This window comes from Diadema antillarum, unplaced genomic scaffold (genome assembly GCF_040938485.1).
Source record: "Diadema antillarum isolate AM-2024a unplaced genomic scaffold, OU_Dant_1.0 seq00001606_RagTag, whole genome shotgun sequence".
Lineage (NCBI taxonomy): Eukaryota > Metazoa > Echinodermata > Echinoidea > Diadematoida > Diadematidae > Diadema > Diadema antillarum.
The window spans coordinates 500,203-513,918 of NW_027272319.1; the positions used below are offsets into that span (position 1 = coordinate 500,203).

General features: G+C 38.3%; 1 protein-coding gene across 1 annotated transcript in view; it reads left to right on the forward strand.

The window, feature by feature from the left end:
• Positions 1-8,560, forward strand: part of LOC139711067 (TPR repeat-containing protein DDB_G0287407-like) — a 42,332-nt gene extending 33,772 nt beyond the window's left edge. Inside the window, exons 19-25 of the mRNA XM_071622986.1 lie at positions 277-401; positions 1,577-1,721; positions 2,558-2,669; positions 3,907-4,144; positions 4,838-5,045; positions 6,151-6,375; positions 7,432-8,560. Coding sequence (XP_071479087.1) covers positions 277-401; positions 1,577-1,721; positions 2,558-2,669; positions 3,907-4,144; positions 4,838-5,045; positions 6,151-6,375; positions 7,432-7,500 — 1,122 coding nt within the window. The 3' untranslated portion in view covers positions 7,501-8,560. The remainder of the gene's footprint in view (positions 1-276; positions 402-1,576; positions 1,722-2,557; positions 2,670-3,906; positions 4,145-4,837; positions 5,046-6,150; positions 6,376-7,431) is intronic.
• The last annotated feature ends 5,156 nt before the right edge of the window (positions 8,561-13,716 follow it).

The window sequence follows — 13,716 nt, forward strand, 5'->3', positions numbered from 1 at the left end:
TTGTCCAATTTTCCTCAAACTTTCACTGATGTGTTCTACTAATATTGCTGCATTCTCTCAATCCTTATGTATATGAAGGTGGACTTGTCCTTTAATGATGCAGGGGTGCAGGGACATGCCACATATATATCTTATCAGGGAGGTGAGACGCCTCCCTGATCTTATGTATATCAGTATTACTTACTATGGCCAAGTACATGTACAGTGTAAATGCCGAAAGAGAAATTTCTAATACGAATCCTTGACAAGAGCCCTCGCTTGACACACCAACTGCAGATCTATGAGGAAGTGTTCTTCGGCCAGCTTCCCCCCGACATTGGTGGAACATACATGAACTTCGCCATGTGTTCAGCGCGCCTTGCAGATAAAGGAATGGAAGACGTGGAACCGCTGTATAAAAGGTTTAGAAAATTCCTGATTACAGTGTGGTAGGGTACAACTGATTTCAATTTGAAGCTACTATGTATCGTATTTATACCCTCACTCACACATACAGTTGTAGTGCTTATAGAAATCATCTGGAGGTTGGGTGGCTGGTTGGACGGTCAGTTTGTCCATTGCAAAAACTTGTGGATCAAACTCCTCCCTCATTTTTTGAGCAATTGACCTACATGTAAAATTTGGCAAGTGTGACTGCTGTCATATGTAAATGTGCAAGACACCTTTCTTGTCAGTATCTAGTAATGTGTTGCCATGGTAATGACAAATTTTCATAGAAATCATACCAATTGAAACTGCTCTCTCATTTTTATAGTACAGTAATTCATTCGAAATTCGGCAGAGGTGATCAGTGTAATGTGTAGTTGTGCAAGACACCTTTTTCATGAGTATCAAGAAATCTGTTGCCATGGCAACAGCAGTTTTTGTACAAATCACGCAAAATTTTGTGGATCCAACTGCTCTCAGGTTTTGAGCATTTGAGTTGGAATTTGGGACTTATATACATTATTGTGGTGCCATGGCAACAGCATTTTCTATACAAAAATATGTGTAATGAGCCAACTACCTCAGTTTTGAGCATTTGACTTGAAATTTGGCGCATGTGACCCCTATTATAGTATGTAAATGCACAAACTTTATCTTCCATCAATCACATTAATTCAGTAATATAGTTCTAGTTGACATTTGATACTGGAGGTGTCATTAAATTCTATCAATCAAGTACTTGTGTATTCCGTCCACAGTGCTTCTAACTGGCATACTTTGTTTAAAATTCAGTATCTATTTTTTTTGTAGAAATAAATTATGTCTCTGGAATGTATGCTGTTGGGTTTTTTTTTTTTTCTGAAAGTTGATGTAAACTGCTTAGTATCTGCACTACTCCCACTTTAAACCAAAATATTTTTTTCCTCCAAAAAATTTCTTTAACTGCTCTTTTGTGTGTTATTGGTGTGCAGAGGTGGCCTTCCTGCATCCATCACAAGTTGTAGCTTGATCTTCTCAATTTGTGAATCCTATGATACAGTGCAGGCTCTCTGTATGGTTCCTTCTCTAAGATTGTAGAATGTGTGCTGTGTTAGCTCTTAAAAGCATGGGTCACACCCGTTTCTTCTCATTTGCTTGTGTAATAACACAGAGCTCTTGAGATCCGCATCAATGCCCTCGGAACAGATCATCCGACGGTGGCGCAGACATACTTGAGCTATGGATCCTATCTCATGCGCATCGACCAGCTAGAGAGGGCGCTAGCTATGACCAAGGATGCCCTCAAAATATCAGAGGTATTGATAGTCATAAGATTGAAATCTTCCAATGTCCCAGATGAATTTTGACAAAATTAACATAGACTAAGAATGGCAACATGTAAGTTTACTTCAATATCAAGCAGTACCCTTTCAGATTTGTAATAGTTAAGTGTCTGCTTATTTACAAATTCAATGACAAAATGTCTGAGGAATTTCGAAATGGAAACCTTAATATGAAACACAGCTTCAAATATAATTTCTGTAGTTGTAATTGATGTCTTGTGAGTTAACAAGGTACATCATTTAAGCGCTTGTTTTTGTGGAAGATAGCAGGAACACACATAAGAAATATTACAAAATTTCACACTTTGAAAGATAGTAGCAGGAACACAAAGAAATACTGTATTGCAAGTTTTCATACTGCATTTTAACATTTGAGAGAAAGCAGCTCATTGTGTGTGAGAAGAGTGCAGTCAAGAACGCTCGTGAAGAACAGATCTTTCTCCCATGTTAAATCACTCTTGTGATAATTATCTATTTTCAAAAACGATATTACAACTTCAACTTATACCTTTCTTTGTATGTAATCCTCAGCTGAAATGATCTGCTGACTGGAAAAAGGAGAAAAAAATAAAATGCTTCGATGTTGGTAGTCTGCTTACCTGAAACTTTGACAAAAATTGCACAGTCATTAGTTTGGAGAGAAACACAAGGTTTCACCAGTGTTTCTCATGGTACATCTTTATCGCTGAGAATTTTACAACAGTGCTCAAATCAGCTTCCAACAAGTGCAGGCTACAAAGTTGATTTCATGACCGTTGATCCGCAAGGCACTGAAGAGTCTTTCTTCTCAACGGTTTACACTAATGTAGATTGCCAATGGGCCAGAACACCATTATACATTGATGATACTGGAGAATATAGCCTTGGGATACCTACAGAAAGAGCAACCTGATGTGGCTCATCATTACTACCACAAAGCAGGTAAAATGAAGACATTGCAATAAATGTGCATGTTATGTTCACATAAAAGAGCTTGAATTTGGCAGTGTAAAGTGTAAAGAGTCCCAAACGGCTGCTATCCATACACATAGATATGTTATCAGGAGGTGTATAAAGACTGGCCACACTGTAATCTATATACCAATATATATCCACAGATGTTAGCCATCATGTAAATCACAAAGGCTTACTGGGCCCTGTTTTGTGAAGAGTTATAATTGATTATAGTTGATTTGTATGGTAAGTCTATGGCAGCCTGTGTGGTAAGGAAATTTATAATCGATCATATCTCTTGGTAAAATTGGGCCATGGTATGTAATCCAAGGTGCTAGCCACCTATAATCCACATACCGGTATGGAACCCACAGGTGCTAGCCAACATGTAATCCACATTCCAGTATGGAACCTACAGGTGTTAACCACCATGTAATCCACATGCCAGTATGGAACCCACAGGTGTTAACCACCATGTAATCCACATGCCGGTATGGAACCCACAGGTGTTAACCACCATGTAATCCACATACTGGTATGGAACCCACAGGTGTTCTCTAGCTACCGTGTAATCTACATACCAGTATGTAATCCACAGGTGTTAGCCACCATGTAATCCACATGCTGGTATGTAATCCACAGGTGTTAGCCACCATGTAATCTACATACCGGTGTGTAATCCACAGGTGTTATCCACCATGTAATCCATATACTGTTATGTAATCCACAGGTTCTAGCCTCCATGTAATCTACATACCGGTATGTAATCCACAGGTGTTAGCCACCATGTAATCCACATACTGTTATGTAATCCACAGGTGTTAGCCACCATGTAATCCACATGCTGTTATGTAATCCACAGATGTTAGCCACCATGTAATCCACATGCCAGTATGGAAGCCACAGAAGCTAGCCAACATGTAATCCACATACTGGTAATTACACTGTAATCCACAGGTGCTAGCAACCATGTAATCAATTATCAGTGTGTGATCCACAGGTACATATTGTAAGCCACCATGTAATCCACACACAAGTATGTATTCCACAGGTGCTGGCCACTATGTAATCAACACATGCCAATCTACACATTGCAATCATCAGGTGTAATCCGCAAGTTTGATACCAATTGTAGTTTTAAACATAGATCCTAGTCCACAGGTGTAGTCCATAGATGTAGTCCCATGTGTAATGGACAGTGTGGTCTGCACTATTAAATCCACAGGTGAGATTCTTCACAAGCAGGGCCGCATGATGTTCTCACACTCCTACCTCAACAGCCGTATGATCACCTACTACCTGTCCACTGACCGAGAACCTGATGCACACAGCGCCCTCGTGCGGGTTGTCGATGCTCCCTTTGCAACGGCCCGTGATTACGCTGCCCTCGATTACCTTGACAGCAAACTGGACGAGAGACCCAACAGGCCATATGAACACTCCGTGGATTTTGCACTTGAAAAGTTAGACAACCTTTTGATGCAGAAATATTGGTGTTTGTGGTTTAAGTGTCAAAATAGCTTGTTAAATATGGGAGACATTTTCTTGTGCTTATTTTCATTATGAACTTGAATCTTCCGCGAAAATCATCGAAGTTCATGACAACACAGGGCCTCTGAGACATACATAATTAGGGCCTTTAACCATGCCAGTAGAAAGTTTCAACATTGGACAAATTGAAGCATTTGTAAGAAAGTTGCAGGGCAATTACGCAAAAGCCACTCAAAACATCCTCCGAATAAAAAGGTAATATTTGAAATTAAAGACCAGAATGTTATTTTTCTATCGTTACTTTTAGTTTGATGTGACAGTTGCAAAGACAACTCTTGCCAAACAAAAACAAAAAAAAATAGATAAGTAAATAGAATTGTATTGTCTGTCATGTGACTTCCAATTCTGCACTCCATTGGCACAGTCAAAGTATGTAAGCCAAGCTGTTTTTACCCGATAATCATAGTTGCCTGCAGCAGACTGTTGAGACAGTTGTGCATATCTGCAAAAGCTAAAAATTTTGCTGTAGTGCCATAACTTCCAAAGATTTTGTTGCAGTATGAATGGTAAGCCCACATATTGTGATTTTGGAAGCCACAATAGCTCCCAATGAGAAAGGGCTATTTTTTTTATTTAATCAATCATTCATTGGTTATTCTCTGCAGGTTTCCTGACAGTGACATGCTACTGGGTCGGAAGATCACCCAACTCGCCCCACAGGGCAGAGTAGAGGAGATGCTGGCCGTTCTCGAGCGCGGAAATTTTGAGGCCAACTCCTACAACCTGTGCTGCCAAGACTTTGTCATGAGTGACCACAAACCAGAGGGACTCAGAATCATGGAACGTGCTGCAGAAAAATTCCCCGAGGACACGGTATGAATTTTTCTTTTGTTGTTATTTCATATTTCCAAATGGATATCATACTCTTTGAAGAAGCTGAAGTTGATGAAATTGATTCTCTTGCTCTTTCAAAATGTTACCTGCCACAACAAAAGGGTCTGAAAGTCAGTTGAGCCAAGAAAATCGAGTTTGAAGTCAGATCATCGAAATCATTCAAAACCATCGGATTTCTGTTTTTGGCACAATTTAGTAGCCTATTATCGTCTATCATCTGCCGAAATTTCAAAGCTAAATGATCAAAGAAAAAGCAAGAAATTAGCATTTTTGTTGGCCATGATTTTCCGACTTTCAAAGGAACAGAAACGTGTCCGAAGATTTGGATTTAGCCCTGCATGTAGACTCCGCCCCTAGCAACAATGGAGTGATTTTATCGGTCAGTGCGTGGCATCCTGGTCAGATTGGTCGTGCGTAGACCGCTGGCGCTAAGCTTGAAAGAACATCGCGTGGGTAACGTTGCTATTAGCATACCTTCTAGTGGAGAGGTGAAAACTGTCTTGCCTCCACTTGATCACGATTGTGTCTGAAGGAAAATTTGAAGGCGGTTTAGAGATGCTGATTTCCTAAACCACTCGACATGCTCTCATAAAATCATTGCAACCGAGTACTTTTACGAGTTGTGTTATGTATGAAATTATAGTGGAAGAGTAAGAGAATAATATTGTGTCATTTTCAGAAAATCGACCTTCCCCGACTTTCGGATCCTTTTGTTGTAGCGGGTCACAAATGACAAAATCAATTGCCCCTTTGCAGAATTTCAGACCTTACAATCTTTGGCTGATTTATGGCTGTGCAATAAATGTATTTTGTAGATCGTGGTTTTAGCAGCATCCAAGCGAATGTTGATCAAGATTATAGCGTCTTTCTTGTTAAAATCATTCTGAACAGACAGTATATCTCTGCAAGCAATCATTTGCAACGAAATTGTGGCCCAAAATAGACATAGATCTGATGAGTAATCTAATGTTCTGTTCGTATTTTCAAATGCTCAGTTTAGTAAAATATTTTATTACTGATATGTCACCAAAAGAATTTTTTTTTTTTTTTAATATTCCTATACTTGTTTCCACCATGATAATAGACTGTCTTGGAGAACCTGGCCAAGTTGTGTGGTGGCTTTCAAGAGTTTGACAAGGCAGCTGATGTCCTGGACCAGGCCATGGCAGTGGATGGCAAGAACCTGGACCTGCTGGCACTGAGGGTACGGATGTTAGGGCTCGGAAACAGGCTCAGGGAGGCCCGGGACCTGGTCGACGTTGGTCTACCTCTAGCCACTGAGATGGGTGCTGTTGAGACCATCGAACAGGTAGGCCAAAAGAAAGCTACCGATACTACAAAAGATATCCGAGAAACAGGATGTATTCCTTTCCATGAAAGTCATTCAGCAAATTAAAATAAGTCCAATAAATGATGGAGTTGAAGATTCTTTTATATCACTGCCATTTTCTTTATCTTTTCTTTTTTATTGCATTTTCCTGTACTATATTAACCAAGTTGAGGTAGCAATTAGACATTAAAGGAGAATTCTGGTGCAGTTGAAAGTTAGCTTGAAAAGATGGAGTAACATTTTTCTTAGTGCTGCAATTAAAGAGTTGATCAATATTGGATGAAAAATGAGAAAGTTGTGACATTTTGAAGTTTCACTTGTTTTCAGGAAATAGTTATTGAACACTCAATATGAATATGCTAATAGTAAAGTGATGATGTCATCCCCTCACAACTTGCCGTATAGTTTGTACATATGAATTTCAGAATTTCCAGTCTTTCATTCAAATGCAATTGCCCCCAGTCTCATATCCTGATATATCTATTAAACTGATTATTCTTTTGAAATTATTCAACCAGGAATAACCTCATTTATTACTCTTGATCAACTCTATAACTACCCCAATTTTATCTGATTTTGATCTAATTTAAACTGTTGTACTTGTGATATTTTACTCTTTCTTATCAGACCAACTTATAACTGGAATTCCTCTTTAAAGAATGTTGCACAATAGTACTGTATTAGTAGTAGTAGTAGAAGTAGTAGTAGTAGTTGTAGTAGTAGTGGAAAAAATTGTGTTTGGAATGAGAAGTATACTGTAAAACATGATATATTCGCGGCATGAATTTTTCGCGAATTGGAGCCAACAGCCTTTTTTGCGGCATGAAATTTTCGCAAACTGCCACTGGCATTCAGTGCATATAGTGTACAAAAGAACTTTCGTGTGCATTTTAATTTTGTGAATCTTCACGCTCGCGAAATTAAAATGCACGCGAACATTTCTCGTTTTACAGTATTGCATGAATGGTAAAATAACAAGAAAAAAAAATACTGTTACATGTGACCTTAATTTTTTTTTTTCCATGCCACATCTAGTTGGAGCAATTCAAGGCTGTCATTGACGAATCCCTTGCCAGCACTCTAGGCAATCCAACAGGCAGCTAAGATGTCAACCCCCTCAGAAGAGTCCAGGCAAATCAGTGGTGAATCTGTGTACACTGCTGTACTGTGAGCTCATCTGTCACAAGATGGAAGAGATGATTTTGTAGGAGAAGGTCCAAGAAGATGAAGTGTAACTTAGCTTAGAAATGCAAGAGGTATAATTCAATAAAGGAATTTGACACTGAGTCAATCTCTGGGAGTTCAAATCAGCGGTCAAATTCTCTTCATTCTTGAATTCTGTTTTCTACTTGCGACTTTGTGTAAAGCGTGATGTTTAGTTTGCAGGAGATTTACATACAACTCAGAGAACAGGTCACTCTGGTGGAAGTGAGAGGAATCTTGTGATATTGGTACATGGTCAACTCTGTCTTTCATTTTGCATGGAATGCCAAATGTGCAATGATCATTTTTGTTTGATCTGTTATGAAGAAATTTATAGCTGGTGTTCAGCCGTCCGTAGTCTAGGGCAGAAATGCATTACAAGTGTGAAATATGAAGTTCTGAAATACAAAATTTTATTTGACGTGTAAGCAGTCTTTTCTTTACTTTTTTTTTGTTGTTGTTGTTGTTGTTGCAACCTCAACCTTGCTGATTAAGCATTCCGGCACTTCATCATTTCAGAATGTGTGGTGCAGTTGTGAAATTTAGTTTAGGGAATGTGAATTCGACTGAGGGTATTTGATCTTCTAAGAGTCAGTGTCTATATTCATTTTTCACTGTCATGGAATTTTTGGTATTGCTTCATGAGGAAGAATTTCATTTTGCATGTTATTATTACCTCCACCAAGGGAGGAGGTTATGTTTTCATTACCGTTTGTTTGTTTGTCCGTGTGCAAAATAACTCAAAAAGTTGGGAACGGATTTAGATGAAACTTACATAAAAGCTTGAAAATGACACAAGGAGCAGATGATTAAATTTTGGTAGTGATCTGGAAGGTTTCTAGATTTTATGAAGGATTTTCGATATTTTGGCAAGTAAGGTCAATGACCTTGGGAGGTCAAGCTGCTAATTTTTATAGGTTTTAAGTGCGTGCTCTAATTTCTGATTTTCAGCATGCATACATATGGGTAGAAATCACTGATCTCTATAGAAGAACAAGATCATTGGTAAAAAGTAGCTGCTTGGCAGAGGTTTGCGCTCTCAAAGTGCTTCTCTCATCTAATTTATTTTATGTAAAGAGAAGTAAAAACTGATTACATTTGCATTGATGTTACTTATTGCACAATTTGTCTACATAGTAGCAAAAACCCTATATTTCATTCTAAGATTCTACTTCTACTCAGGTGAAAACTCCCCATGTACAGGGTGTGATGTTGGCTCTTTCTCGTATCTCACTGCCTTTCTCACTGCATTAGTGTTCATATTTAAGGCTAGCCTTATCACAGCTGCCAACAAACACATTTGTGTTATGCTCAGTAATTTGTTTCATTTTTCTTACACACTGAAGAACAAAGTGTGCTTTTGAAATGGCACAGATATGATCTTTCTTTTCTGAAATTCTGTTTGTACGTACCAACCAAATGTTTGTTTTACCGTCACAATGTTCTTTTCTTTCTTTTTTTAGCATGCGTCAGTTTGTCTGTGAGTCTGGAAAGGTTTACAAGCTCTGCCTTATGTCATCTATGCACATTGCAGTACAATGATCACAGTGTCAGCAATTAACACATACACAGTACAATACATGTATATTCCTGCACATAGACTATTACATTTAGTTTTCAGATGAGAAAGTTTAAAAATGCACTTGTTTTCGACAGGTATACAGTCTCATTGCAGAGGTCATAGCAAAAACAAAGCATAGCTTGGGAAGTTGTAGTTATGACTGGGTGATAAGAGTGTTACGTGTATGTTTGCCACTGCATACCCCATGTTCAGTGTACAATATGTAGTTTTGTGCACTTCTTTGTAGCATGTTGACATTTGCTGAAACTTTTGTGTTGAGTTGTGCCACGTGTGGCAGTTGTAAGTGTGAAACATTCTATGCAGCAGATATCTGTCAGTGTAGCGTAATGTAAGTATACTTTTTTCCTCGAAGAAAAAATTGAATTATGATGTTATAACTGTACCGTAACATAATGTAATGTTGTAAAGTAGCATAGTGTAGCACAGCAGAGCGTAGCAGGACTTAATATAGTGTGATGTGACGTGACATCCCATCACCAGTTTACATTTATACATATACAGACAGAAGTAGCAGTGCAGTTAAATGTTGAGTACATCCCCTCTCCGCAAAGGTATAGAGCATCTTCTGCCTTCTTTCTGCAGTTACATAACTAGTAAAATCCGAAATTGAACATCATCGCGTCTGCCGACAAACCTTCAACTCTCTGCTGCACAATCAGCATGACATCATTTATGATGCCATGGAATCGTACTATCTAAGGCAGAAACTTTCCCAGTTCCACCATTATTGTACATATAGTGTACATACATGCCTTACTTTGTGAATCGTCCAACTTGTGCACCTGGCACTGCCCAGAAATGTCTTTCATTCATTTGAAAATAGCAATGAAATAAAAACTAGAGAGGGGCCGTCAAAGGCGGCAGACCCACGCCTAAGTACAAAGTCGGGGTAAACATAATGTGCATTCGGTCATCTACCAGAATTCGGCCACTTAATTGCCAGTGTGCTTTATCACCAGCCAGTGAGTTCTACCAAAGATCGTACACTGAAGTGTACGATCTTTGGTTCTACAGTCACATCACACGCAAATCACATAATTACACATACGGTATTAACACTCATTCACGTACAGGAAAGTCCTTAAGTCTCCTCCAAAAATCCATCGAAAATCCCAAATTCCACCGTCAAAAGTGCAGAATCGGAACTTTTCCAAGCGCGCGCGAATTAAGTCCAGTTTTAAGAGTATTGTCTACGCGACGGGTCGCGGAAAAAGCGCTAAAAATCGAGAAATACGCCGTTTTCTTGCGGGATATTTTGATTATAGCAAGCCGAGAGTGTGATGATATCAAAGGTCGTATGAGTGTACGATCTTTGATGGTATCCACAAAAGCAAAAAAGAAAAACAAAATTTACGTACCCCCTAGGCAATTACCCCTATGATTAGTGTCTACGGGAATTATTCAATGCAAGGGTTGAATGCAAATGTCTACTGCACCAGTATTCGGCCACCAACGAGCGCCGCAACGTCCCCGGTGCAATTTTGCACCAACAGTGTAGAGCGCGATGCATTTTCAGCGGCCTTGCACACGCATTGACATTGAGCACGCATATCGTGCAGTGTGACTGCGACCGAGCAAAATGCTCCTCCAACGAAAAAAACAATCAATGTTAATTTGAAAAATCATCAAATATCAAAGGTCGTATGAGTGTACGATCTTTGATGGTATCCACAAAAGCAAAAAAGAAAAACAAAATTTACGTACCCCCTAGGCAATTACCCCTATGATTAGTGTCTACGGGAATTATTCAATGCAAGGGTTGAATGCAAATGTCTACTGCACCAGTATTAGCCCACCAACGAGCGCCGCAACGTCCCCGGTGCAATTTTGCACCAACAGTGTAGAGCGCGATGCATTTTCAGCGGCCTTGCACACGCATTGACATTGAGCGCGCATATCGTGCAGTGTGACTGCGACCGAGCAAAATGCTCCTCCAACGAAAAAAACAATCAATGTTGATTTGAAAAATCATCAAAATACGGGCCAGTTTGTGATGACGGAGAACGAACTTTCATAAATCTAGAAGGACATAGTCCCTCAAATAGGCCTAAACGTAAATTTCGGAATTCTTACGAACATTTGAGCAGCGAAGTCGGATCGTTGGGGAGTTTATGTCTTCGTATGGTAGCGGAAAATCGCAAAGTGAGAAACGGGAAATTTTCGGAATGGTCACTATACCATGGGGTCAAAACTTCAAGGTCACACAGAATTTGCAAGGGTCAACCGATTATCACCAAAATCTAATCGATTCTTTCCTGTCATTATCCAAACATTCCCTGAACATTTCGTGCAAATCCGTTTTCCCGTTCTCTTGTTATCTTGTACACAAACAAACAAACAAACAAACAAACAAACAAACAAACATACAAACAAACAAACAAACAAACAAACAAACAAACAAAAAAAAAACAAAAAAACAAACAAACAAACAAACAAACAAACAAACATACGGAACCCTTTACATAACCCCCTGCCGATTTTCATCGGCGTGGGTAATAAACCACTACAGATGCAAATCTATTTTGTCAATTGGGATGAATGTTTTATAACCCTAGTATTCATGCAGTAATTACAAAAAAAAAAGTAATTATTGTAAAAGGTCAAATAAAGGAATATTTGTACACTCTTGATCATGTGAACATACTGTAAAACGAGGAATGTTCGCATGCATTTTAATTTCGCGAATTTCGCGAGCGCCAAGATTTCCGAAAATAGAATGCACACGAAAGTTCTTGTCTACACTGTATGCATTGCACGCCAGTGGCAATTCGCGAAAATTTCATGCCACAAAAGAGGCCCTCGGCTCCAATTCGCAAAAATGTCATGCTGTGAATATATCATGTTTTACAGTACTTGGTTTGTTCGTTCACACCAAGGACCTACTGTTGATGTGTAGATGTGTCAATATAAGTGGACTGTTGTAACCCGAGTGTAGTTGTAGTAACAACAATTTTTGTACAAACTCATGGGGTTTATAATACTGGAAGTGATTTAATGTAATAATGTTAGGTATGTAACAAATAAAGACAGAATAAACTGACCAGAAAGAATATAAATTATTAGTGGAAAAGTGAGCAAAGAAAATGGGATTCCATCGGGATGGAATCCCATTTTCTTTGCTCACTTTTCCACTAATAATGTTAGGTATGGGTACAATTACTCCTGTTTTCGTGTATCACGTAATAATGTCCTTTATTTTAGTTATATTTTCTCCAAACTGAACTCTAGCTTTACATCTCTTTGTGGGTGTTACGGTCAATGTCTATACACGAGATGAACAAAATGTATTTTTATTTATAGATAAGAATAAGGGCTCCCATTATGAGCACACATTGCTTCTCGGGAGTCCTGGCCCTGAATGTTACGTGTATTTGCTTGTCTAATGTGACCTGTATTGTTTAATATTTTGCAAAAAAGTGAATGAATCATAAGTAGATTTGGACAGTTCTTGGACCTATTCTGTGAGAGAAGATTTACATTGTGAGTTATGATAATTGTAGTTACTTGTACCAAAGGAACAGCTCAAAATTTGCTCATTACTCACTTCCCGATGGCTGCTATATCAACTCCAAATCATTGTCTGCTAATAATCCAAACTTCTCTGTGAATTTTATTGTGGATTATTTCACCCGAAAACAAGCACAGATACATAAACATGTGTCCGACCATATGATAATTCATTTTGTATTTTTGATGTCATTGATAAGATTGTCAAAATGTTAATATCATACCAATCATCTTGCCTAAATTCTACCTTGATCACATCATTTGTAGTTTCTATTTTTTGTGGTACATGTAGTGGTAAATAGAAAACTAAATACATGTTCTGCACATGCTTTTTAGTCTTATTTCTACGTACTAAAGTCAGCCCTTTAAAGGGGAAATCCAGTCCAAATATAAGTTAGTCTGATAAGAAAGAGTGAAATATTACAAGTTCAATGGTACAGTGTATAAATTTGATCAAAATCGGATGAAAAATAAGGAAGTTATGACATTTTGAAGTTTTGCTATTTTGGAGGGAAACAGTTCTTGACCAGTCAATATGAATATGCAAATGGGAAAGTGAGCATGTCGTTCCCTCACAACTTACCATATAATTTGTACGTAAAATTTTGAAATTTCCACTTTTTAATTCAAACGCAATTATGCCCAAGGCTCAAATCCTCGGATATCTAACTGATCACTATTCTGAAGTTATTCAACTAGGAATAATGTCATGTTTCAGACTTCAGTTACAGAAACATTGAATTTTCGTCATTTTTTTGTACACGGTCAGTGGAAAATTATGAGAGTATGACATGTTAGTTCACTCATTTGCATATTCATATCCACTGTACAAGAACTGTTTTGCAGAAATTAGCAAAACTTCAAAATGTCATAACTTCCCTATTTTTCATCCGATTTCAGTCAAATTTTTACCATTGAACTCGTAAGATTTTACTCTTTTTTGTGAGACTAACTTATATTTGGACTGGATTTCCTCTTTAAATGGACAGCGAGTCTTATTGTACATACATTGTACTGATCCATTAAAC